The sequence below is a fragment of the Rhineura floridana genome, chromosome 5 (genome assembly GCF_030035675.1).
Source record: "Rhineura floridana isolate rRhiFlo1 chromosome 5, rRhiFlo1.hap2, whole genome shotgun sequence".
Taxonomy (NCBI): Eukaryota; Metazoa; Chordata; class Lepidosauria; order Squamata; family Rhineuridae; genus Rhineura; species Rhineura floridana.
Genome location: NC_084484.1, coordinates 45,709,572 through 45,736,580, shown reverse-complemented (window position 1 = coordinate 45,736,580; position 27,009 = coordinate 45,709,572). Strand labels below are relative to the sequence as shown.

General features: G+C 41.9%; 1 protein-coding gene across 1 annotated transcript; it reads left to right on the top strand.

Annotated features, from left to right (window-relative positions):
- The first annotated feature begins 30 nt into the window (after nucleotides 1–30).
- Nucleotides 31–26,942, top strand: POGLUT2 (protein O-glucosyltransferase 2). Its single transcript, XM_061626614.1, has 10 exons — nucleotides 31–645; nucleotides 3,331–3,536; nucleotides 6,287–6,492; nucleotides 7,645–7,722; nucleotides 13,706–13,878; nucleotides 15,046–15,283; nucleotides 16,530–16,739; nucleotides 22,703–22,792; nucleotides 25,086–25,190; nucleotides 26,781–26,942. The coding sequence occupies exons 1-10, from the start codon at nucleotides 461–463 to the stop codon at nucleotides 26,796–26,798; spliced, it is 1,509 nt and encodes a 502-aa protein (XP_061482598.1). The 5' UTR covers nucleotides 31–460; the 3' UTR covers nucleotides 26,799–26,942.
- The last annotated feature ends 67 nt before the right edge of the window (nucleotides 26,943–27,009 follow it).

The following is a 27,009-nucleotide window of genomic DNA, read 5'->3' as shown; positions in this document are numbered from 1 at the left end:
CTGGTGAGCCTGGGAAGTGGCTCCCATGTGATTTTTCATTCGATCCCGTCCCCTTCCCTTCCCCCACCCCTCTGCGCTTGGCAGTAACGCTACGGCGAAGATGCTGGCGGAGAGGAAAGGGTGAATGCAATAGCAAGAAAGCTGCACGGGCAAGACAAAGAACCTGGGATGTGGATGCCGTTTGTCAGCATTTTTATCCTCATGAATTATCCAGAAAAGGGAAGCCTCCCCCTTGTCGCTTTGGAAGGAGGGCTGGCATCAGCGGAGTTGCTTTAAAGAAAGTATCGGTAGCGAGAAAGGATGTGTAACTGAGCAGACAATCTTTCGAGCGCCGTTGAAGGCGCCACGCTGGGACTTAATTCTTCTGCTCATCTTCTACCTTTTGCGGAGTGACACGTTTGCCTCCTCCGCGCGTTTCCATTTGTTCTGTTTTCTTTCTTCAGAGATAACAATTCTGTAAATGTTTAGCATTTGGCTGACTTGCTACTTGCCTTTGGGGACAATCGTTCTGGCGTTTTGTGAATCGGCTGGCGGGACCCGGCTGAGTCCCGAGAACAGTTTGATATGGGGGCCTGGCCTCAGAGCAGATGTTGTCCTTCCTGCTCGGTATTTTTATGTTCAGGCTGTGGACCCCGAAGGGAAAAGGTAAGCACAGCTGCTGCTTGTTTTATATAAGAAAAGGGAACAAAATAGGAAAGGGGGGAAGTAAAGGGAAGTCAAAACAACTTGCAGATTTAAAAACTGGTTTGTTTACCCATTCCAAAAATCTGGAAGAGGCCCTAAATAGCGAGTGTGTGTCTGTCTGTCCCACACTGCCTTTGTAGCCCAAAACAGCTCTGTTTTGAGGGCCATTTCATACATCAGGTAATCGCAAACTTGGATTTGTCACTGAGTGCATGCTGAATAAGGAACTGCAAGCATATCTGTATGAAGTGTGCTTTTGGAAATGTTTTTTATAAAATTCACTTGGCGTTTTTATGTGTCTATTTAAATGCTCATAGGCATACACTGAAAATGCAGTTAGGCCCTAAAGGGTGACTTGTTTTGGGATTTGCCCTTCCTTCTGTGGCATGTGCAAATATACAGACAACATTGCTGCTGTAGCAGAATCCAGCTGGAGAGTTGCACGTTTCTACATATGTGGTCCTATCAGTGAATGGATACAGACAGATTTTTTTCCTCCTGTACAGACCTCTGTGTGGAAGCCCAATTCCACATGTATATTGTTGCAACTTTATCAGTTTGAATGTGTATAATTTTGCATGTGTGTGGCCCGATCCCTACAATATGGTAAGCCAGACTATGGTCTACTGGAACCTTGTGTCCTTAATGACTCCTGAAGAGTAGCTTGCATCCACATTGTTCCTCCATGATCCTTTTAGCTCAGTGCAGTGAGACAGCTGAGCCATGGTTTGGCTTAGTGGGCTCAGGTCAGGCTTTCTCCTCCTTGGTTGTAGAGCATGATTAGCAAAGAGAGAGCTTAATCACAAGCCCCACTTCAGACAACATACTAAGCCCAACCTTGACTGTGCTACCACAATATGCTGAGCTAAAAGGACCACAGCGGAGCAAAGTGGCAGCAGTCTCCTCCCTGGGAGTCTTTATATTCACGTGGAGCCATGGTTAGCCCGCATTTGCATGTAATGCAAAGCTTATGTTTGTAATGCAGAGTGCCGCACAGAATTTCAGTAACACAGAATTCCTTCTATTGTCTTGTTTTTTTACTTGTTTTTGCAACTTTAAAAAATGTTTTTGATTCCTACAGATAGATCTGTGTTGGATTTCATATTGTCTTAGACTACACAGCTCCTTGTTTGGGGAAAATATTTGCAACTCTTGTCCTTTTTGGCTCCTGGTCGTTAGTGCATTTCAATTGCTTAATTGTTTGCAGCACTGTAACCATTATAATTTAAATAAGATTCTAATTTAACTGATGTAAGAGGTTTTAACCTTGCAAAGTCTACTGTTTTTCACATTCATTCCAACTTTATATTTGGGGTTCAAATTCCCCAATGCTTTTTCATTACATAAAAATGATCAGAAATAGAAAGAAAATGAGCCATGAATTTACATGAGATTTGGTGGGGAACTTGTTTAATAAAGAAGCAAACACTTTTAGCACTGTAATGAAGGAGGAGTTTAACTCTATTGGTCTTATTGGAGCTTCAGTACCTTCTCCCAGATCTCCAAAAGAAAGTGCTTGTTCATACAACACACAATTAATTTGTGGGATTCTCTGCCATAAGATGTGGTGATGGGCCCTAGGTTAGATGACTTCAAAAGGGAATTAGTCAACTACTATATCAGTAGTTATTAGTCACCTATATGCAGTCTCCAAGTTTGCTGGGGAACAACAGTAAGAAATGGCTATTGGGATTTACCAGAGGCATTCTTGTTTGCTGCTATGAGAGGTGGGATTCTAGATAGATCTTTGGGCTGATCCAGAAAGTCACCTTACATTTTCTTTGTAATTGGCAAAAGGTGGCAGCCCCTTAAATCAGACAACTTCCAAGGAATCCAATCCTACAAAGCACCTACTCATATTTAGATTTAACCATAACACATGACACTATGGCAGCCTTTCTCAGATAGTGGGCCACCAGGTGTTGTTGGTCCACAATTCCCATCTTTCCTGACCATTGCAATGCTGGCTGAGGCTGATGGCAGTTGTGGTCCAACAATATCTGGCGGCCCACTAGTTGGGAAAGGCTGCACTATGGTGTCCTCGTGAGCTATGCTAGCACAGGGAGGAACCTCATGCATTCACATCTGAAAAGTTACTCAAAACATCTACCTCAGCAGGCATATTTTTAGTTAGATTATCCAGGCTTGGATAATGGTAGAAACGTGTGCTAGAAAACCTTGGAGTTCTCCAGAAGCTTATCACGGGTTGCTCAATCAGAAGATCCCTGAGAGACAGCATATCTGCCACTACTGATCTTTGCTTGCAACTTTTAGCTGAAGTGGAGTATGCCATGTATATGAGGGTACACTTGCAGTTAATGTGGGATGATAGTGAGATTCAGCCGATCTGGCCAGCGCTTCACATTGATTGAACAGAGCTCAGAATCCTTTCCAATATGCAGGGGTTTCTTGGCAGACAAACTGATAAGGCAAGAATTCCCTAAAAGTGAGGGGCGAAATTGAAAACCACTGGTGCAGAGTATCAGATGATATGAAATATTTTAAACTATGAATGAGACTCAGTCACAGTCTTAACTTTACAAACTCAAAGTTTATCCGTAAACTTTTTGACTTGGGTTTGGAATTTTAGCCCTCAGAAAACTTGTTTGCTTTCATCATTGCCATTGGCTTTGTTTTCTTGTATAGGTTTACTGTCTCTCCAGGTGAAAATGCATTTCAAGTGAAGATCACAGCTCCCGAGGAGCAATTTACACGGGTGGGAGTACAAATATTAGACAGGAAAGATGGCTCCTTCATCATCAGGTACAGAATGTACGCAAGCTACAAAAACTTGAAGATCGAGGTTCAAACCAAAGACAAGCACATTGCCAAATCTCCATATATCCTAAAAGGTACAAAAATGGCATCATATATAGTAACAGTAGTTTGAATCCAAGTTATCTATAAAACAGTAACATGTGCTGTTGGGGACACACTAATGTGTTGTAATTGGAGCTGAGATTTATCTTGAAGAATGAAGCCAACGTGTTAGATGCACCCACCTTCTGTGTCCCTCATGGTGAGAAAGTCCTGTGCATCCATAATTCCCCTTTCTGTCTACCAAAATATGGGCAGTGGTATCAGTGCAAGGGAGAAGTAAAGATTTGCCTGGATTGCATGATACAGTTCATGCTACAGCTACTGGTACTGGATTCAAAGAAGCATTAGCGTAGCCCAAAATGCATGGAAGGAACCATCTCTGAGCCTTTATTGCAGGGATGTGTAACCTGTGGGTCTTCAGTTACTCTTGGAATCCCACATCCCATTAGTCCCAGCCAGCATGGCCAGTGGTGACAGATGAAAGGAGTTGGAGGCAAACAACATCTGAAGGCCCCAGATCCCCCCTGCTTGTTTTACTGAATGAGCAACGGCACTATTGAAACTCTGAGAGACGATATTACCTAGACTATCCCATAGTTGCAAGGAGAATACCTACCTATTGTTCTGGGAGTTGGTGGAGAAAATATAGGTGCATGATTTTATGTGTAACCATGAAAACACTGTCAAATTTTAATTAAAAAAGAAAACTAGAACTAACAACCTGAGCCTCAACTATGCAATGTCTGGAAAATACAGTGATACACACAGTGTTTTGGACAATGCTATAGAAACCCAGATGTCTTCCTAAAGTTAAGTCAAGGAGTCTTTATGTGTTCCAGAATAGACTGACAATCTATCAGAGTCCTGCCACCTTAAATAATACAATACAGTATAGTATAAACACAACTAAGCTGCAGACAATTTTTTCACACCCATTAGAAAAAATAATGATCTTGGAATAAACTCTACTGAATGTTGGAAAATATATTATTCAAGTTATTGGAGTGTTGACTAATTCTAGACTTAATGGTTTGTTTACTTTAAATTCTTATTTGGCACTGTTGTGAAGAGTCGGGGCATATGATCTGTTTTAAGGTTTGCTGCTTGCAATAAAAGGCAGAACATAAATTCTGTAAATAAATATGTAAATCTACAATAAGAAAAGCATAAGAAATACCTGCCATGATCCAGCCAAAGTTGAGTACTTTTAAGTGCATTTCAGTGCAAGAGATGGGCAGAGCAGTCCAAACTATAGAAATCCAGTGTAATTTACACTGGGGTAAATTGTGCCAGTGTACTTTACTTCTATTCCTACCTCCATTCAGGAGTGGGTCTACTGCTGACAGAGCCCACCTGAGTCTGGCAGAGGGAAAGTAAGCCTTTAAAATAAAGTTTGCCTTACATCACCCTTTTTGCCAATGTTACTTCTGCTGAGTTGCTTGGTCATGTGACTGAGCTGAACAGAGTGTGGAATAGTGGCAAGTCTCCCCTGCCCTGTCCTGTCCCCCCATTCCCTCGGAACACCACTTTTTCAGGACGTACCCCAGCTGAGCCAGGATGAGGGACTTCAGTCATATAGCTCAGGCAGAGCCAAAGATTTCAAGTTTCAAGTTCTGCTCATCCTGATGGATCTTGGGTTTGGATTGCTCCTTCAAGTGTATGGTTAACTTTGACTGGATAGTGCTTCATATTTGTTGATATTTTTGCAAACTTCAGGATCCTCAGTTCCAGGGGAGAACCTCTATGAGGGGAATAGGGACCTCCTAACAACTTTCAGCACCCTTAACAAACTACACTTCCCAGGATTCTTTGGGGGAAGCCATGACTGTTTAAAGTGGAATAATAGTGGAATAAATATATGGCATGAGTGTGGTATTGGTTGAGCACTCTGAACTCTACATTATGTTGACCGTACTTGCTGCTGGACTTCTAGCATAGGTCAATCTCTTAAAGGTCTCATTCTGTGCCTCATAACCCACAGATCTGCTGGAGCAAGACAGTTTTCTCTTTTTCATTTTATAATTACATCAACCAAGAAAGAGCCAATGTGGCACCCTCCAGATGTTTTTGGACTAAAATTCCCACCATCCCTGACTGGTAGCCATGGCCACATTGGCTTGCCTCTACAGTTACCTTGCTGACAATAACAATTTACTTATTTTTGCAAATTTACATCCTGCCTTTCAGGTAGAGATCCTCAAAGTAGATTACAACAAATTGCAAATACTAGTACAAAATATCATGCATACACTCACAACCCAACAGCCCTGGATCTCTGCCTGATGGACAAGGCTAGTGCCAGCAGTTAGCATCGTTGGACACCTGTTGAAGCTCATGCCACAACAGGGGCCCTCTGTGCTGCTGCTCAGCCGCCTTGCTATTGCTGTCTGTTCACCTGCCTTCTCAATAGCCGGCAGGTAATGAGAGGAATGAGGTGGAGGAGGAGGAGCCTCCACACATCTTATCTTCTCCCTCTGGCTATGAAAAAAAGAAAATAATTTAAGGAAATTCATATACCGCTTACACATCTCCTACTGACTCCATAAAATGCTCAGGCTTTGGTGGGGCTTGAGAAAAAGGAAGACTACCACCATTGCAGGAAAGTGGCTTCTTATGCGTTGTCATGATCTGAAATAAACACAGGTAGGAGTAGAGTGGTTTGTTTCGCATCATCCCAGAAGGAATTGGGTCAAAACATAAATCACAGTGCTTCAAATTAATGTTATTGAATATAGCCCAGATAATGTACAAAGTATGACTGCTAACAACTTATTATGTGCAGGACCTGTCTATCATGAGAACTGTGATTGCCCTCAGGAAGATGGAAGTGCTTGGCTGGAAGTGATGAGCTGCCCTCAAGCCATTCCGCAGATTCAGAGAGATCTGGCAAATTTTCCTACCGTTGACCCTGACAAAATTGCCAAAGAAATCCCACAACGTTTTGGGCAGAGGCAGAGCTTGTGCCATTACACCATAAAAGACAACAAGGTATATGCATGCTGTAGATGGAACTGGGTATTTTGCAAATCAATGTATGACAAGATCTCTGGAGAACAATGGACTGTAGTCTAGCTGTTGGGCCTGTTTGCAACACCTCTAGAGCTCAAGCAGGCTGGAGGATGCCAACTGGTGTCCATATGCAGCCAAATGGGAGGACAGTGAAAGAGCTAGGAGTGCAGTGAGACAGGCAAAGAGCTATAGAGCACTACCATAGCAAATACAGGAACCTATGAAGTTGCCTTATACACAGACTGACCTTAAGTCCATCTACCATCCATGCTGGCTGTCAGCAGATTTCCAGGATTTCAGACCTATTAGGCTATTATTTTGCCTGTTAGTGTAGGAAGGGCTGTAGCTTGGTGGCAGAACATCTGCTTTGTATGCCAAAGGTTCCTGGTTCAATCCCTGGCTTCTCCAGGTATGGCTGGGAATGTGCCCTGCCTGGAGCATTGCAGCTAGTCATTGTAGACAGTACTGAGCTAGAAGGACCAAGGGTCTGACTTGATATAAGGCAGTATCCTGTGTTGCTACTCTCAGAAAAAATAATATCTGGTCTTCTGGCCATACTACTAATAGGCAACCTGGGGCTAAAGAGAATGTCAGAACTCAGAAAGAGCCAAAGTAAAAACAAAAAGATTGTTTTGCTGGATCAAATCAAGATCTACTTGGACAGACATGAAAAAGCCAGCTGGATGTGTATAGAAGCTCATAGGAAAGATATGAAGGCAATGGTCATCCTTGCTTATGTTGTCCCCAACATTTGCTATTAAGAGAAAGACTGCCTCTGAACATGGAGGTTCCACTTAGCTATCATGATTAAGAGATGTTAATGGATCTCTTCTCCATGAATTTCTATAACATTTTTTTAAAAAATCTAACAGAGTAGCTATTGTCACATCTTATAGCAGTAAATATTACAAGTTAATTATTCATTATCCAAAAAATGCCCATGTTTTCCCATGAATATAAGGAGATTTCTCTCCAAACTAGAGTGATAGTAATGCTGCTCTGTAGATGGCATTAACAGGCAGGCATCTAGCGGTTCCTCCTTCACTGCTCATGAAACCACTGGCACTGATATTATTAAGGATGATTGTTAATTTTCTTTTCAGCAATACTTAATCATTTTTTTCTTTTTAGATTTACATAAAGACCCATGGTGAACATGTAGGCTTTAGGATTTTCATGGATGCTATCCTTCTTTCTTTGATTCGGAAAGTGAGTATATGTCTTAAATTCATTGTAGTTACAGACTCATTTTGGTTTTTCTTTGCTTTAAATTTATATATCATCTCCCCTGCCATGAATGTGGTATCCAAAATACTGTAGAACACAATAAACCTTAAGAACAAATAACAATAAGAATGGAAATCTAGAAATGTACATTAAAACAAATTACAACCTGCTAGAAGCTCAGATGGAAAATGTCAAAGTGAGCAGCGACAATGTGTAACCTGCTGCTAGCCAATTGGATATGGATATCTAGAAAAGCCACATTTTAACTAAATACCGAAAAGCCAATAAAGATGTGACCAGGTGAACTTCACTTGACAGCAACACTACACTGATAGATGACTGGGGACAAGATGGGACCTGCAGTCCCTTGTAGCTTATGTCCTGTGGGGCAAAGTAGCAGTTTCCAAGTGCTACTGTCTGTCATCAGCCTGTCAGAGTTGGAGCAACTCTGTTGTCAAGCAGCATTTTCAATTCCCATTGGTTTCCACTGGACCAGGCAAATTTTCTAATCTATCAAATGCTGCTCCTCCTGACCAGCACTAGACAAGGGTTGTTTCAGTATCTGTCCTGAAACTTGCTCTGGAAAATCTGTATCATGCAAGAGTCCCTGGAGTTGTCTCATCACTGGCCGCTCTCTCACATTGCCTCCCAAAAGGCGGATTTGATTGGCACAGGCCAAGGGGGAGGATGACTGCCGGATCCCACATGCTCCAAAAGAGAAATATGTCTTAATTCTAAACACGTTTACTTGGAAGACAGTCCCACTGACTTCATTAAGACTTAATGACACTGCACACCAGTCTTCCAGACTGTAATCCTATGCAGACCTATGTGGAAGTAAACCCCATCCATCTAAGTGGGGCTTATGTCTGAGTAAACATACCTAGGTTTATGCTCTTCAGCATCTTGCAGTCTTTTGTAACATGGATAGTTTGTAATATTCCACATTGTTGTAAATGACTATAGAGTTACATTTTTTCCCACATTGGCATATATTTTTGATCGCTTTCTCCCTCCCCTCTGCATCCCTTGTATGTCTTGGTCATTGTGGTTGAAATCTGCAGAATTTCTTACATGTGTCTCCAGCACTTCGGAACACACATGGTGAAGCTGATGACTCTTCAACATCTGGTTGCAGCTCCTCAGGCCACAATGAATGCTGCTCTGGATGGTCTCTCAAGCTTCTGGACTGCTTTTTCAGGACAGCAAGTGGTGCTGCAGTGAGAATGGGGGCTCCCAAAGGCCCTGCTGTCTATACAGATCACTATGCATGGCCCTTTGAATCTCAGCCCATATAAGTAATAGATGCCTGTGGGGTGTGTCATAAGAATTGCAAAAAAAAAACAGATCCAGATGGCCTGGGCAAGCTAGTTATATCGATGCTATTAGCTAAAGTAAAAAAAAAAAAAATCTCCAGGGTCAGTAGCATGAGTAATGATTTTCCTTACTCCAGAACAACAACAAAAAAAGAGGTTTTGATTGCTGCAAGGAAGTACAACAGGCACAGCTTCTCTGGCACAGTGCCTCACTGATGAGAAACTTTACAATCTGCTTAACTGCCACATAGTTGGAGTCAAACTAGGGAGCTCTGTGATTAGAGCCAGGATGGTGTAGTGGTTAGAATGTTGGATTACAACTGGGGGAAACCTGAGTTCAAATCCCCACTCAGCCGTGAAGCTCACTGTGTGACCAAGTCACTGTCTCTCAGCCTAACCTACCTTGCAGGGTTGTTGGGAAGATAAGATGAGGTTGGGAGGAACATGTACCCCACCATGACTTCCTTGGAGGAGAGGCAGGATAGCAATGGAATGAATGAACTCCCTTTTTTAATATAAACACAAGTTTCCCACTGTGGTCCTAATCTAGATCAGGACTGGGTGGTGGGATTAACCTTTCTGTCCTGTGCTCTTTTCCCTGCTGAAAATCATCTTCCCCTCCAAATTGCTATTTGCCCCCATTGATAAATCTTACAGGTACACAAGGCTATATCTGTAAGTTGGTATCATTGGGTCAGATGACACCTTTGTGGGGAGGGTAACGCCTGTACCATGCTTCTGATCAAGATGGGACTTCGCCTTCTCCTCCTCCTCCCACACAGCTGTCTATTTTTTTTAAAAAAGTCAAGAGTTCCAGTCACAGAACTCCCTACCCTCAATCTCACAAAAATCAAAAGAGCAATCTGCTTAGCCTTTCCATCTGGAAAAAAAATCTCAGTAAGCCCAAATTGACTGTGTTCTGTATCCCATATCTAGTTGTTTGTGACTTTGCCATTTTAGCTCAGTTGTTTTCACATTTTCTACCTTGAGGGAACGTTTTCCACAAACTCCCTTATAGTTTCCACAGAACCCTGAGTATTCCAGAGGATTCTAGGATGTCCACTCAGGCCACATTCATACTACACATTTATTCCACTATTATTCCAATTTAAACAGTCATGGCTTTCCCCAAAGATCCTTGGAAGTGTAGCTTGTTAAGGATACTAGAGTTGTTAGGAGACCCCCATTCCCCTCAGAGAGCTGCAATTCCCAGAGCAGTTTAACAATCAATCCCTCTTCCCAGGGAACTCTGGGAATTGTACCTCTGTGAGGGGGATAGTGGTTTCTTAACCACTGTTATATCTTTAACAAACTACACTTCCCAGGATTCTTTGAGGGAGGCTATGCCTGTTTAATGTGGAATAAATGTATGGAATGAATGTGGCCTGAGTGCATGCTGAGGGCCTTTAATGTAACCCGAATTTAGTTACTGAGAAAAACAATGCCTTGCAATTTACATTGAAATGATAGGCCAGCAGATGGCATTGCATTCTAACTATTTGGGACTTGTTATTACCCTTCAAGTTATGCATTCCCTTTTACCCTAAGGTAGAATAGAAAACACATGTGTTTGGGGTTTTTTAGAAGATAAAATCACCATAAATTGTGCCCAGAAGGCTATAGAAAGTCAGTGAAGACCCTGAGTACTGATGTAATAAACTTTCAGGAGTCTACTCATACCAGGGAGTGAGCTGCTGTTGCTATTCCAATACCCTCAAATCATTTCCAAGGGCTGAGGTCCATATTAATAATTAACTTTACAAGTTGGAGGATTTGCGTGTTACATCTGTATTGTAATAATGTCCATGTAGTTACCGGTCTGGAGTGTTTGCACCTTGTCTTGGGTCAGAGGGACAGACTGGGAATCCTGTTGGTGTACCGCCCACCTTGCTGCCCAACAGCCTCCCTAACTGAGCTGACGGAAGTGGTCTCGGAGGTATTGCTGAGATCCCCCAGACTATTGGTACTGGGGGATCTCAACATCCATGCCGAGGCTACTTTATCTGGGGCGGCTCAGAACTTCATGGCTTCCATGACAACCATGGGGCTGTCCCAATATGTTAGTGACCCAACACATATGTCGGGGCACACTCTAGATCTTATTTTTGCTACTGGACATGGGGATGGTGATCTGGATGTGGGGAGTTTTACATCTCTCCCTTTGTCATGGACAGATCACCGCTTGCTGAAGTTTAGACTTTCAGTGGCTTTTCCCCTCTGCAAGGGTGGGGGACCTACTAAATTGGTCCGCCCCCGGAGACTAATGGATCCTGAAGGTTTTCAAAGGGCTCTGGGGGATTTTCCGGCTGATAAGACTGGCACTCCTGTCGAAGCCCTGGTCGAACTGTGGAATGCGGAGATGACCCGGGCTGTTGACACGATTGCTCCTGCGCGCCCTCTCCTGTGTAGAGCTCATACAGCTCCTTAGTACACTCCAGAGCTGAGAGCGATGAAACAAGATAGGAGGCGGCTTGAGCGGAAGTGGAGGCGAACTCCCGATGGATGCAATTATGAGCTGGTAAGTGCTTCCACTAAGCTGTACTCAAGAGCGGTGAGGGTGGCAAAAAAACAACATTTTGCTGCCACTATCAAGTCATCTCTTTGCCGCCCAGCGGAGCTTTTTAGAGTTGTCCGAGGGCTACTGCATTCTGGCCCTCAGGACATAGTAGAGTCATTGGTGACCCGCTGTGATGAGTTTGCTGGACACTTCCAGAATAAGATCTTATGCATCCGCCGGGACTTAGACTCCCAGTTTATAGCAGTTGATCCTAGTGAGGTGTCCGGAGCATAGTCTTGTCATGTTTTATTGGATGAGTTTCAGTTGGTTCAGCTCGAGGATGTGGACAAGGTGCTTGGACAGGTGCGTGCAACCACTACGGTACTAGATCCTTGCCCCTCTTGGCTTATAAAAACTAGCAGGGATGGAACAGCTGGTTGGGCCAGGGAAGTGATAAATGCCTCTTTACGAGAGGGAGTGGTCCCTGGCCGTCTGAAAGAGGCGGCAGTGAGACCACTTCTGAAAAAAACCTTCCTTGGACCCAGAAAATTTCAACAGCTACAGACCAGTAGCGAACGTTCCATTCCTGGGCAAGATCTTGGAACGAGTGGTTGCTGGCCAGCTCCAGGCACTGTTGGATGAAACCGATTATCTAGACCCATTTCAATCGGGTTTTAGGCCCGGTTTTGGCACCGAGACAGCCTTGGTCGCCCTGTATGATGACCTATGTCGGGAGAGGGACGGGGAGGGAGTGTAACTCTGTTGATTCTCCTTGATCTCTCAGCAGCTTTTGATACTATCGACCATGGTATCCTTCTGGAGAGGCTCGCGGAGTTGGGAGTTGGTGGTACTGCTTGGCAGTGGTTCCGCTCCTACTTGGCGGGTCGTCTCCAGAAGGTAGTGCTTGGGGAACACTGCTCGACACCGTGGGTTCTCCAATGTGGAGTCCCACAGGGGTCAGTTCTGTCTCCCATGCTTTTCAACATCTACATGAAGCCGTTGGGTGCGGTCATCAGGAGTTTTGGAGTGCATTGTCATCAGTACGCTGATGATACGCAACTCTACTTCTCCTTTTCATCTTCCGCAGGTGAGGCTGTCAATGTGCTGAACCGTTGCCTTGCCGCGATAATGGGGATGAGAGCTAACAAACTGAGGCTCAATCCAGACAAGACTGAGATGCTGTTGGTGCGTGGTTTCTCTGGTCAGGTGGCGGATATACACCCTGTCCTGGACGGGGTTACACTCCCCCTAAAGGAGCGGGTTCGTAGTTTGGGAGTCTTTTTAGATCCTTCCCTGTCACTTGAGGCTCAAGTAGCCTTGGTGGCACGGAATGCGTTCTGCCAACTTCGGTTGGTAACCCAACTACGTCCCTACCTGAGCAGGGAGGACCTCACATCAGTGGTACATGCTCTGGTAACCTCGTGATTGGATTACTGCAATGCGCTCTACGTAGGGCTGCATCTGAAGACAGTTCGGAAGCTACAGCTTGTGCAAAACGCGGCGGCCAGACTGATAACGTGGACCAAGCGGTCCGAACACATAACACCTGTTCTGGCCCGCTTGCACTGGCTTCCAATATGCTTCCGGGCCAGATTCAAAGTGCTGTTTTTAACCTATAAAGCCTTATATGGCGCGGGACCACAATACCTGCTGGAACGCCTCTCCCGATATGAACCTGCCCGTACACTACGCTCTACATCGAAGGCCCTCCTCCGAGTTCCGACTCATAGAGAAGCTCGGAGGGTGGTAACTAGAACTAGGGCCTTCTCAGTGGTGGCCCCCGAACTTTGGAACAGTCTCCGTGATGAGGTGTGCTTGGTGCCGACGTTACTGTCTTTCCGGCACCAAGTCAAAACCGTCCTCTTTTCTAAGGCATTTTAATCTAACTTAATTTAGTTTTAACATGTGTTGTAATTGCTTTTAGTTTTCTTATTCTTTTATATTGTTGTTGTATTTTACTATGGAATTTTATTGTATATATTTGCACTTTGTTGTACACCGCCCAGAGAGCTATGCTAGTCTGGCGGTATAAAAATCAAATAAATAAATAAGCACAACACTATGAAGGAGAAACAGCTGCCACGTTGAGGATGGTGAAAGAGTGGTCCAATACAGTCATACCATGTGAATGTTTTACTTTAATGTGTCTTAGGTGAAAATGCCAGATGTAGAGTTTTTTGTCAATTTGGGAGACTGGCCTTTGGAGAAAAAGAAATCTACTCAGGACATCCATCCCATATTTTCCTGGTGCGGATCCAATGATTCAAAAGATATTGTAATGCCAACCTATGACCTGACAGATTCCGTTTTAGAAACAATGGGCCGGTAAGAGCTGCTATTGGGTTTTTGAAAGTTTTTCCAGATTTTATAAGTTTCCAAAGAATGTTTCTTGTTGACAATGTTTATTGGTGCTGGTGTTAGCCACCACCTCTGCACATAGAAAAAGCTAGAAGCAAGGAGGAAGCTGGGTGGGGAAAAAAGGAGGTAGTGCTCCTTGAGGGTTAGGTGGAAGAAGAGAATGAATGAATGAATGAATGGTTTATTACGGTCACAAACCAATACACACATAAATATACAGCTCGGTAAAACAATTAAAAACAGATATGTATAAATATACATTTTTGGTCCAATTATTGCATTTGTTACAGGATAATGGATAAATCAGTGCCTCTACAGTCCACATAGAAACTGGATTTTTGAACTGTTACTTTTCGTGAAGCCAAATCAAAATGCTTCATAGTGCATGTTATCCATGCTGCTGAAGTGCAAGCCTGTTGCAGGCCCATATTCTGGTGATCGTTTTCAACTTGTCTCTTCTATTTTCTTTTCCTTCTCTATCCTGTGTCCATTACGGACAGACACACACATGCACATATGCTTCTGTCTCACTTTTCTAGTGCCCATGTACCACTCAAGATGGCTTACAACAATTTAAAATGACAATACTGTAAAAATACAAAGACTACAACAATAAAAATATATAAAATGTGCAACAAATAAAATGCACATTAAAAATATTTTAAATTTTAAAAGCAACCATGGCAGCAATCACAGATAACAATGGCCTTAGCATTTGTAACTTGTTTTGCTCTCACCCTGCTTCCCCCCCCCATACCTCGTAACATCTGTTTGGATTTCTCACAGAGCCATACAGAACTGACTGATGTCCCCACAATCAAGAACAGAAACTCAAATAAGAGGATCCCAATCTTCTCATTGGCCTCAGAGCATGCCTGGTTTTATGCTGTCTTCTCTCTCCCAGGAGTTAGATGGCAAAAAGGCAAGTCCCAAGAGAAGGCTGCTCTTTGAAGTCTCCCACTAAGCCATGTCACCTGCTTTCCACCCAGCATCTGTGGCTATTTCTCATTAGCCCTACCAAAAGGACCTGGCTGTTAATGGAGAATTTCCATCCCCTCCTGTCTGGAAGCTCTTTCTGCCTCTCTGGCCCAAGCAACCCTTACTTATAAAAATGTGTCCCGTTTCCTCCAATAGAGTCAGTCTGGACATGATGTCTGTTCAGGCAAACACGGGGCCACCTTGGGAAGAGAAGAACACCACAGCAATATGGAGGGGTCGAGACAGTCGTAAAGAAAGGCTTGAATTTGTGAAAATGAGCAGAAAATTCCCAGAAATCATTGATGCAGCATTTACAAACTTCTTCTTTTTCAAGCATGATGAAAGTCTCTATGGCCCCATTGTGAAGCATATTTCCTTTTTTGATTTCTTCAAGGTAGGATGTAAACATAATCGCATTTTAATGGAATTTAGAGCAATTTATTTATTTATTTGAAGTAGACTGATATTTTGGCAGCTGTCCAGCTCATAAAGATAGAAAGCAGAGTTAGGGCAGTTACCTGGTTCTGTAATATGAGCCTATGTCTAGATTATAATTTTTCAGAAATTTAAAAAGTGTTATGATAGCCTTGTTGCTTATAGTAAACATGTTCATTTTGTTTGATTTGTTGTGGCTCTAGTAACCTGTTAAGATAATCTATGCAGATTCCCCCCCACCAAAAAAATTCTTTCCCTCTATTTTTTTTTTGGGGGGGGGATGGGACCTTAAATTCTAATATAAGCCAGTAAGTGGGAAATGGCTTTTATATGACTTCCACATCAGAGAGATTATATTAAAACCAGCCCTGAGCCTTTGCTAATTGGCTCTTTTAGGGGTGATTTTAATATTATTATTATCCTCCTGATGTGGAAATCTTATAAAAAACATATTCTACTTGTTGGATGTCCACCTTGAGAGGTTACATTTGTACTGAGCTTACAGTTCTAGTTAGTCCAATCAAACATCATATTTCTGTGCCAATTCCACCAGTTCCTAGTGGTTGCTGGTGCCAGTGTGGAAATATTTATGCCCTTAGACTGTAAACCACGCCAGATTATAACGTGAAGTAATGTGACATGAAATTAATTTGGTTGGTCTCTGTGTGGGAGGGTTAATGTCTCAACCAGACTTCAGTTCAGCAAAGCTGTATGGTACATGTTTCTGCTTTAGACATAATTCTCTGCCTTGACAGGCCATAGACATCACAGGAAGCAAGGATTTAAAACATAAATACCTAGGATTTCTTTACACTTTTTTGAAAACTTATGAGACTGCTTTTGTAAGAATTATGTTTAATTTTTTTGTGTGAAGGATTAGAACCTTGGAGATATAGGAGTCTAGTACAATTAAACTAACTAAAAAATAAAAGGGATTCTGTACACATACGTTACAAATGTGGCATGTGAGTACAAGACATGTATCCTCACGCAAGAGCCTAGAGCTTCCTATTGAGTGTATGCCTGGTAGCAAACCCAGGTTTGTGTTGCTAAGTTACATGTGAAATGTCCCAAAGGTTCTCTGAAATCTTGTATTTGAATATTCTACAGGTACCCAGTCATCAGATTTTCATGCTTAGGTGGGAGACTCCCACAACAAATCTATAGACTGTATGCTTATGAATTATGTGTTCTGTGTTTTGCAGTATAAATACCAAATTAATATTGATGGCACAGTGGCTGCATACAGACTGCCTTATTTGCTAGCAGGAAACAGCTTAGTACTCAAGCAGGACTCTGTCTACTATGAGCATTTCTATAATGAACTACAACCTTGGAAGCACTACGTTCCATTTAAAAATGACCTCAGTGATCTCTTGGAGAAACTGCAATGGGCAAAAGACCATGATGAAGAGGTAAAAATATACTTAGCACGCACCCATTTTGCAAATATATTCCACAAAATCTACGTAATTAGGTCTTAGGAAAGATAGCTATCATGCTTCACAGAATGGGAGAGAAGTTTCATTTCCGATTTATTTGTATGTCCTGTTCATTAGCTCTCAAAGAAACATTGGAAGCTGCTTTCTGTAGACCAAGTCAGGCTGTTAATCCATTGAGATCAGTACTGCTATACTGTGTGGCAGTGGCCCTCCACAGTTTCAGGCTGGACACTTTCTCACACCTATATGGTGATGCCAAGGATTGAAGCTGGGACCTTCTGTATACAAAGCGGCTGCTCTTCCACAGACTTACTGCTTTTCACAGCACCACCCTTACAATTCTGAATGGCTTTGAAAAGTGAGCAATTTCTGCATTAGCTAAAATCACGCATCATATTAAGAAAGTGCATTGCAGAAATTGTCTCTGATATACTCCAAAAGGTTTTGCTCCTTATGGTGTATTGCCTAGTGTAATGCTACCTTGCAAATACGTCAAATAAAGTTAGCAACAGGCAAAAATGTTTACCAGTCCACTTGCTCTGATTTAGCAAACTACGTAGGTCATTTGTGGCTTAAAAGGAAAAAAGGACAGGATTGTATTCAAAGTTGTCCGGTTCCCGCAAGGACTTCTGCTTGCACAACAGAACTTCTCCCTCTATGCACTTCCCAGATCTGTTCTGGGGCTTTCTTCAATCCCCTGGAACATATTTGGAGGGGGGATGGATGGGGAGAAGAGAGGGAGGGGAAGTTTCGTTGCACAAGTGGAAGTACTTGCACTAATGGAATGGCTTCATTGGATACAACCCATAGCGTCTCTTTCTAATTGCCTCAAGATAATTCTTTGCTGCTGCAGGTGTTTTAAAAACTTAGGGTGATGCTTTAGTGTAACATTTTCAAAGGTCAGACCTCATTCAAACAATGGTGTTCTCATCATTGCCACAGCTCACTCTTGCACTTTCTGCATTGATACTCTCACCAACATTGACATGGTGCTGCCAATGCTCTGTTTATGGCCTGTGCCATGTCAGGGGAGCAGGAGACCTGATCTCCTCTCTGAGATATTGGACTGCCCTACACATTTGTCAAAATGCAAACACAATTTGGGTTGGTCTTTCACAGTCCAATCCACTTCCTGTGTAGCTTGGAAGAATTTGGCAACATGTGCCTCTGAGCATATGGTGAGTGGTGGCAACACCTGCAAACAGCCCAAATAATAGAAACAAGGCATGTGCTGTGCTGATCTTGTTTTAGCAGGGAGGAAGCAACATTATTAAGACAGTTGGTCACTTTAAATATGTCTGATTTACTTTGCAATTTTAGTGAACTTTCCTATAGGAAATCATGTAGGGCAGTCCAATATCTCAGAGAGGAGGTCAGGTCTCCTCCATCCTTGGTGCATTCACTAGAGCTGCCCAATTTCCCTGCTTTTTAAAGTTTGATAGAAATATCTCTTGGCTGTAGGTGCATTCTTAAACCACAAGGTTTTTTGCCTATTAGTGAATTTCTCTGCTTTTTAATCTGGGAGGTAAGAAATGGAATCCTGTGCAAATTTGCTGAGAATGGATTGATCATTTGCAAGTTTATTGAGTTCAGTTGGATTAACTCCTTTGCAATCATGCTTAGGATAGGTGAAACTGACCACAGGGGATGGGGAGGGGGGGGAGGAGGTAGGAGAGGAGGGGGATGGGAGCAGGCAGGAGGGGAAGGGGGGAGATGGACAGGTTTGATCATTTGCATATTTATTGAGTTCAGTGGGATTTACCCCCGTGCAATCATGCTTAGGATAGGTAAAACTGACCGGGGGGGGAGGGCTGGAGTGGGCAGGGGAGGAGGAAGAAGGAATAGGGGAGGAAAGGAGAGGAGAGGGGAAGGAGGGGAAAGTCTGGTCTGATCATTTGCATGCTTATTGAGTTCAATGGGATTTACTCCTATGCAATCATGGTTAGGATAGGTAAAACTGACCGTGGGGGAGGAGGAGGGGGAAGGAGTGGATTGGAGGTGAGCAAAGGAAGGGGGAGGGGAGGGGAGGGTTGATGATTTGCATGCTTATAAAGTTCAATGGGATTTACTCCCATGCAGTCATGCTTAAGACCATGGGGAGGAGGAAGGGGAGGGGGAGGAGAAGGGAGGGTGGGCATGCTTTTTTAGTTCAATGCGATTTATTTCTGTGCAATCATGTTTGAAAATGGAAATGGACTGCTTTCAATTCGATCCTGACTTATGGCGACCCTATGAATAGGGTTTTCATAGTAAAAGGTATTCAGAGGAGGTTTTACCATTGCCTTCCTGTGAGGCTGAGAGGCAGTGACTGGCCAAGGTCAGCCAGCGAGCTTCATGGCTGTGTGGGGATTCAAACCCTGGTCTCCCAGGTCATAGTCCCACATTGATCTGGGGGAGGGGCAGGGAGGGTAGAAGGGGGGAGGGGAACAGAGGAGATTGGGTGGTTGGGCACTGGGGAGACGGGAAGCCCCTTTCATTTCCAAAAGGAAAACACTGTGAACAGTATCATTTTCAGGGTTTCCCCGACCTTTTTATTCTACAGCAGGCACATGTAGCCTCCCACCCAAATTTAAACCAAAGCTGTCCCTGGCGACATCCACACCAGGCCTTTATTTCACTTTGGACACTCATGGCTTCTCTCAAAGAATCTGGGAAGTGTAGTTAGTGAAGGGTGCTGAGAGTTGCTAGGAGACACCCTGTTCCCCTCACAGACCATCAATCAGAGCGGCTGACTGTTAAACCACTCTGGCCACTGAAGCTCCGTCAGTGGAATAGGAGTCTCCTCTCAGCACCCTTCACAAACTACACTTCCCAGGAATCTATGGGGGAAGCCATGACTGTCTCAAGTGAAATCAAAGTCTGGTGTGGGTGTGGCCCCCTGATTAGCCAAGCCCAAGCAGCTGGGAATCTGGCTTTTAGAATGCTGACAGTTGGTTCTTACTGAGCATGTCCGACACTAACATTGAGTTCAAGCCAAAATGTATTAAATTAATTAAAAATCAGCCAGGCATTTTTTAAACTTTTAAACCGCAGAAGATGAAGGTCAGAGTATGGGGCAAGGTCAGTATTAGGATTACAGGTACTCTGTGAACATGGCTGATTTTTAATGAATTTCAACAGATTATGAGAACTCTTGAGAGAAAAAAGTCCAAAAGGGCTCTGGGTTTTTTCTCTTTTTAGACTTTGAACTCTCTATTCTCTCTGACTGTTTTGTGTATCGCCATGAAAACTGAGAGGGTTGTTAAGCAAGCATTTCTGAGTTCAGGACTTCAAGTTTTGTAAGGTTTTGTTTTGAAATGAGCTTATGGGAAGCATCAGAATGGCATGGGGAGTTATTTTCAATTTAACATTGCGGAATGTGAAAACTCCACGCTGGCTATAGTATACAGCTACTCTCGTGGCTGTATAATAACAGCCTTCATTACTTTTCTTCTGCTCCTTGCCTTATGAGTGATCAATGGAAGTTCTTATCAGTGGCAGAAACAGATTCAATTAATGGCTGGTTTGAATCTTTTCAAAGGGAAAGTGGGCAATGTTTCTTTGTTCCATTATACTTCTGTGCAGCCTGTGATATTTTGGGCTGGTACAAAAAAGAATTTGAGAAGCACATTGCTAAGAACATAAAAACCAACAATAAAAAAATATTTAAATATATTCATAGTAGGAGACTGTCTAGGGAGGCGATTGGATCCTTGGATGACAAGGGAGTCAAAGGTATGATAAAGCAAGATAAGGAGATTGCAGAGAGGCTAAATGAATTTTTGTATCTGTCTTCACAGTAGAGGATATAAGGCAGATCCCTGAACCTGAACTAACAATTGCAGGAAGGGAGTCTGGGGAACTTAGACAGTAAGTAGTGACGTGGAATGAAATTCTAGGCTTAATAGACAAAATAAAAACTGACAAATCGCTGGGTCCAAATGGCATCCACTCAAGAGTTCTCAAAGAATTCAAATGTGAAATTGCTGAACAAAAATATGTAACTTGTCCCTCAGATCCGCCTCCATACCCAAGGACTAGAAAGTGCCCAATGTAGCACTAATTTTTAAAAGAGGATCCAAGAGGGATCCCGGAAATTACAGGCCAGTTAGCTTAACGTCTGTCCTGGTAAAATTGGTAGGAAGTATTATTGAAGACAAATTAACCAAGCATATAGAAGAACAAATCCTGCTGAAGCAGAGCCAGCATGACTTCTGCAAGGGGAAAGTCCTGTCTTGCTAACCTACTAGAATTCTTTGAGTGTCAACAAGCATAGATAGAGGTAATCCAGTGGATATAGCGTATTTAGACTTTCAAAAACCTTTCAACAAGGTACCTCACCAAAAACTACTGAGTAAGCTTAGCAGTCATGGAATAAGAGGAGAGGTCCTTGTGCATCAGGAATGAGTTAAGTAGGAGGAAGCAGAAAGTAGGAATAAATTGACAATTCTCCCAATGGAGGGCTGTAGAAAGTAGAGCCCCCAGGGATTGGGGCCTGTCCTTTCTAATTCGTTCATAAACGATCTAGAGTTAGGGATGAGCAGTGAGGTGGCCAAGTTTGCTGATGATACTAAATTGTTCAGGGTTGTTAAAACCAAAAGGGATTGTGTAGAGCTCCAAAATGACCTCTCCAGACTGGGTGAATGGGCAATAAAATAGCAAATGAAATTCAGAGTAAACAAGTGTAAAGTTATGTATATGGAGCAAAACAATCTTAATTTCACATATACACCAATGGGGTCTGAATTGGCGATGAATGACCAGGAATGAGACTTTGGGGTCGTAGTAGATGTTGACCCAGTGTGCAGCAGCTGTGAAAAAGGCAAATTCCATGCTAGGGAGCATTAGGAAAGGTATTGAAAACTCCTGATATCATAATGCTGCATTTGGAATACTGTGCACAGTTCTGGTCTTCTCACCTCAAAAAGTATATTGTGGAGTTGGAAATGGTTCAGAAAAGGGCAACTGGAATGATCAAGGGGATGGAGCAACTCCCCTATAAGGATAGGTTGTACCATTTGGGGCTTTTTAGTTTAGAGGAAAGGCGAGTCAGGGGCGACATGATAGAAGTGTATAAAATTATTTATGGCATAGAAAAAGATAGAGAAAAATCGTTCTCCCTCATAACACTAGAACTCATGGACATTCAACAAATGTTGGAAGATTCAGGCCAGACAAAAGAAAGTATTTCTTCACGCAGCACATACTTAAGCTATGGAACTCTCTCCCTCAAGTGGCAGTGATGACCACCAACTTAGATGGCTTTAAAATATTAGACAAATTCATAGATAAGGCAATAAATGGCCACTAGCTGTGATGGCTGTGCTCTGCCACCATAGTCAGATGCAGTACGCCAGTAGCCACAGGAGGGGAGAGTGCTCTTGCACCCAGGTCCTGTTCATGTGCTTCCTATGGGCATCTGGTTGACCACCGTGAGAACAGGATGCTGGACTAGATGGGCCACTGGGCTGATCCAGCAGTGTCTTTTTATGTTCTTATGTTTAGTCTGCCAACAGGTTTCTGAATTAGCATTTCAGGACTGTAAGGTGCTTCAGACTGAGCTTCCACCATATCCACTACTAGGAATGCTTTTTTTTCTCCTTCCTCTTGCATTTTTTTCTTTTATTTTTAATGTCAATCCTAACGACTGTGAAACTCGAATGCAGTGTCACCCACATTGTGATTTTTAGTTGGCCCTAATAAAGGTATTGATTCATAGTCTCACTTTGGATTCATTACATAAAATCCCTGATGGATTTATGCCCTTAAGAATAGCTTCTGCTACCTAATGGAATGTTAGTATGTTAAGACTTCCTTTTCCTATAATTTGACGCATTCAATTGGATAACGTTTGAAGCATGTGATAACTGGATGGGTGGGAGTGGAAGGGAAATTAGCATTGTCCAATAGACTGAAGAAAATTAAACTTCAAACAAAATTCCTTGCCTCCCTGACAGGCAAAGAATATTGCAAAAGCAGGACAAGAATTTGCAAGAAATAATCTCATGGGAGACCATATATTCTGTTATTACTTCAAACTTTTTCAGGTCAGTTACTCTTTGATTACTTAAATGAAATTTTAAGAATACTTTAAGTATAATGAAATTAAGTGAATCAGTTGCCTTCCAGTTTCTTACACCTCTTCCCATATCTTCACATAAGTTAAAATGCGGGCAGGGGGGAAGATGGGGACAAGCGTACAGACACCACTATTGCTCCCATTACCCTGGTACATATGTGAAGCAGAGAGCTTCCTGTGTCTATGGAGGCTCCCAGCACAATTTATAACCCTGATTTTCCAAGATTCTAAAATGTAGCCTCTACTGTAAAAACACACACACACATTTTAAACGCTTTTTAAACATTACATATACACCCATACAGAAATCTTACTGATACTAGCCATATAAATAACCCCCTTATTAAAATATCAATCAATATTAAATATTCATGATTCCCAAAACAACAAAAGTTCAAGGGCTCCACCAGCGACACATGGATCATTGTGGGTAGATATATACAGATAAATTGTATGTTAAGCTACAGTACAACTATGTGTGGCATTTGTATACAAATTAAATCAGACAATAAAACTGCTGGACACTCAAGGATGGGGGTGGGACTGAAGAGTTGAGTGTATTACTTTGACTTTTGATTTATTGTATAACCTGTTTGATTGAAAATCAATAGAAAAAATATTAATCATTCATTACTCTATTCTCTTAAAATTCTCTTTATCAAAATATCAAATAAGCCAATATAAAGCCCCTTCTTCTTTGGTTATCCCTCCATCGATAAAGAAGACTCCCTTCTTCACCAAAGCACCCTCTGTGAGTTGAGGGTGGTGGAAAGGATGACCAGGGGTGGGGGTTTGCACTCACTTTTATGGGGCATTTGAAAGATATTGTGAACAAAACATCCTACTGCCCTGCTTTCACTGAGCAGTTTCCATTTGTTTTCTCCAGAAAATCCTTTAAAAAAACACAGGAACAGCTGCACAATTTCCCTTCAGGTGTATGTGACCTATGACAGCTGTTCAGTAGGACCTGGAGGCAGTTATGACTTATATAGATTACTGTAGCCATTTCCATCTTTATGGTGTGCCTCTCCTATCTTGAAACCAATGTATTGTTTATATAAACTTTGTGTCCGATAGCCCAATTTGTATTTCTCTTTCTTTACTGCATTTCGCTTTGATTTTGTTAGGTTGTTTTGATTTTAACTGAGATGTTGTGCACTGAATAAGTTATATTTTATATGAGTTTGAAGTATAGAAATTAATAAAATAAATAATTTCTATTACTTTAAGCCTCCCCTTGTCGAATGGCATTGCCTTTATATCAAGTTTTTTCTCTCCCCCCCCCCCGCCCCAATTGCAACAGAGGGGGAAGAATCATCATCAAGAGTGTAGTAACAGCAGGAAGGAATATTTAACCTTTTCCCTTTATACACGATATCCAAATAAAAGTATGCTCAGAGGCACTTTACCAAATTCTTCCAAGCTACACAGGAAGTGGATTGGACTGTGAAAGACCAACCAAAATTGTGTTTGCATTTTTACAAATTTGTAGGGCAGTACAATATCTCAGAGAGGAGGTCAGGTCTCCTGCTCCCCTGGTGCATTCACTATAGCTGCCCAATTTCCCTGCTTTTTAAAGTTTGATAGAAATATCTGTTGGCTATAGGTACTCTCTTAAACCACAAGGTTTTTTGTTGCCTATTAGTGAATTATATAATAAGTGGTTGACTGAGTTCATTTGAATTCATTTCCCCCCCACACACACTGTAGAGGCACCTTTGCAATCCCTAATTTCGTCTTTGTTACATATAACAACATTAGTCTTATGGTGCTATTTCAGAAGTATTATTTGTGTTCCACTACATCCTTAAAGCAGTCAGTTCTGGTTAAAGGACAGGCTTTTAAAACATTATCAGTGGTGTTTAATAATCAAGATCTGCAAGTCAGCACTGTGTGAAAGGTATATCCTAACAATCAAGTTGCCATTTTGTTAAAGATTCATTTCAGCTTCCACAAATCCCATTCTAGTGTAGACGGATATGTTCCTCAAAGCAGCAATCATCAAAGATGAAAGAACCCAACTTTAGAAAGCCCCTCCTGAAACACAGCTGAAAATATCTGTGCATTAACACGGAAGATACTGATATTTCAGCAATTCACCAGATGCAGTCCATGTCAGCTTACAGTTTCTGTGATAGTGAATCTCACATTCTTCAAGAGATTTCATGGAGTAATGGGCAATTGGTTGGCTAGATTTTTGCAAAAAGAGGCTGTGAAATTTGAATGTGCAAGATTAAAAAAATACTTTTCTTTTCAATTAGGAATACGCCAAACTACAAGTGAGTGAGCCCAAAGAGAGAGATGGCATGGAAAAAGTGGAACAGCCTGATGATGACCTTTTTCCCTGTAGCTGCCACCGAAAAAAGGTACAGTATGTACACGTTAACATTTTAGGAACTGTTTGTTGAGCATCCCGATGTATCATTTAACGAAAACACAGTATGCCTCACATACTCAGATTCTAATCTAGTAAATACAGATTTTGTTATGTGTGGCAACAGAACCCCTTGCTGCTTTTCAATATATTTAGGGAGAAATTGTCATAACTGATGCCAGTGGTGTAATAGAAAACTGTTGATGGTGTTTTGAAATGGGCTAAATTCTGCTGTCATGGAGGCAGTAGGTGAAAAAAACATGAACTGCAGGTTGAGAAACCAGCTGTGTATTCTACATGCACACGAAAAAGGAAATTATGTGCTTAGCAAATTATGTGCCATGGATATCTAGGTTCTACTTGTTATAAAATCATGCAAATACAGCAAATCTGCATAATATATCTTACATGTAATTTTGCAGTTTGCTTTTTTCCCTGTTTTGCATAGCTTATTCTAATTTTGGCAGTCATAGAAAAGCAAAGAGAAATGCAGATCAGAAAAGCCTTGTCCCAAACTGGTAGATATTTATTCAGACACCCCTCTGGGTTCTTCAGATTTCAGCAGGTATTGCCCACACACTTTCAAGCATACATTTGCAACCAAAACTAAAAACTTGCTTTTTTTAAAAGAGAGAGAAAAGGTGTGATTCTCAGGAGGCTGAATTCTGTATCCAATACATGTGCTTTTTCTATACACTCACAGGATATCCTGACATGCAAACGAGACACTTGGTTTTTTAGAGATTAAGATAAGGTTCAACTCAGCTTATTAGCCAAATGCTTTATTTTTGAACACTGTTTGCTTGCAACTTTGTTTCTAAAACCTGTGCTATCCAATTCACCCACTTATTTGAAGTAATCAATATTCTTTTTACAAAAAAAGTCATGGCCTCTTCCACTTGTTTGTGAAAATATCTTCCTTGCAAAATATCGTCTTACTGTTCAGCTAATAAATTGTGTATTCAGGGTGTGCCAGAAAGAGGTACAGATTAAAATATGAGGCAATATCACAAGTTATTATAGGATAAGTCAGTCTCAGAAGACATTTACTGTGACTTCCTCTGAAATCTATGATGAAAGAAGACAAGTATTTGTGGGGGGGGGGGAATCAAAATGGAGTATATATTCCAAACATTCCATCATACTCTAGCATGACCAGGAAACAGAACTCAGCATGCAGCACAGAGTGCTTATGGGTTTCATTTGTGATCTGTTTACCAATATAAGGTTGAGCAGATAGCAGGCAGGCAGTGGTAATCCCAAACACCATCAGTCTTGTACCAACTCAAGCCCCTGGGCTCCTTTCAGAGACCCTCAAAGTCTAGAACAATGCTCTCTCACTGTCTGATTAAATTATTTTGCACAAATGAATCCTTCCCATACCCATGCAGACAAGTGGGTATAACGTAGTCCAGGAGTTTAGAATAGGTACAGACCATCATAGCCTGTTAAACGGAAGCTTATTTTTCACTATTATGCTCATCTGTGCAAAAAACTAGAGGGGACTATTTTGTATAAAAGAATAATCTAGTTAGAATACTACCGATGTAATGAACGACTGCTAAATTTTCTTCTTTAACAGGTCAAAGAAGAACTTTAACAGGAAGAAAGAAAACTAATGTTTACACTATTTGGATTTCAATATCTTCAGAGAATAAAAAAATACAAGGTGTGCAATAGTCTGAATGCCTTCTATTGTGCATGCAGTATTACTAAAACTTGGGTTTTATAATTTTTTAAAATAAATATTTCCATAAAGTTGTGGACATTTTTGTATAAGACTAGTGTTACAACACGTCTATTCGGAACCT

Excerpts from the sequence above, each read along its gene's own strand:
- POGLUT2 (XM_061626614.1), top strand. The coding sequence starts at position 461 with ATGTTTAGCATTTGGCTGACTTGCTACTTGCCTTTGGGGACAATCGTT. Across the intron at positions 646-3,330 it reads GTGGACCCCGAAGGGAAAAG|GTTTACTGTCTCTCCAGGTG; the intron begins GTAAGCACAGCT and ends TTTCTTGTATAG. Across the intron at positions 22,793-25,085 it reads ATTACTTCAAACTTTTTCAG|GAATACGCCAAACTACAAGT; the intron begins GTCAGTTACTCT and ends CTTTTCAATTAG.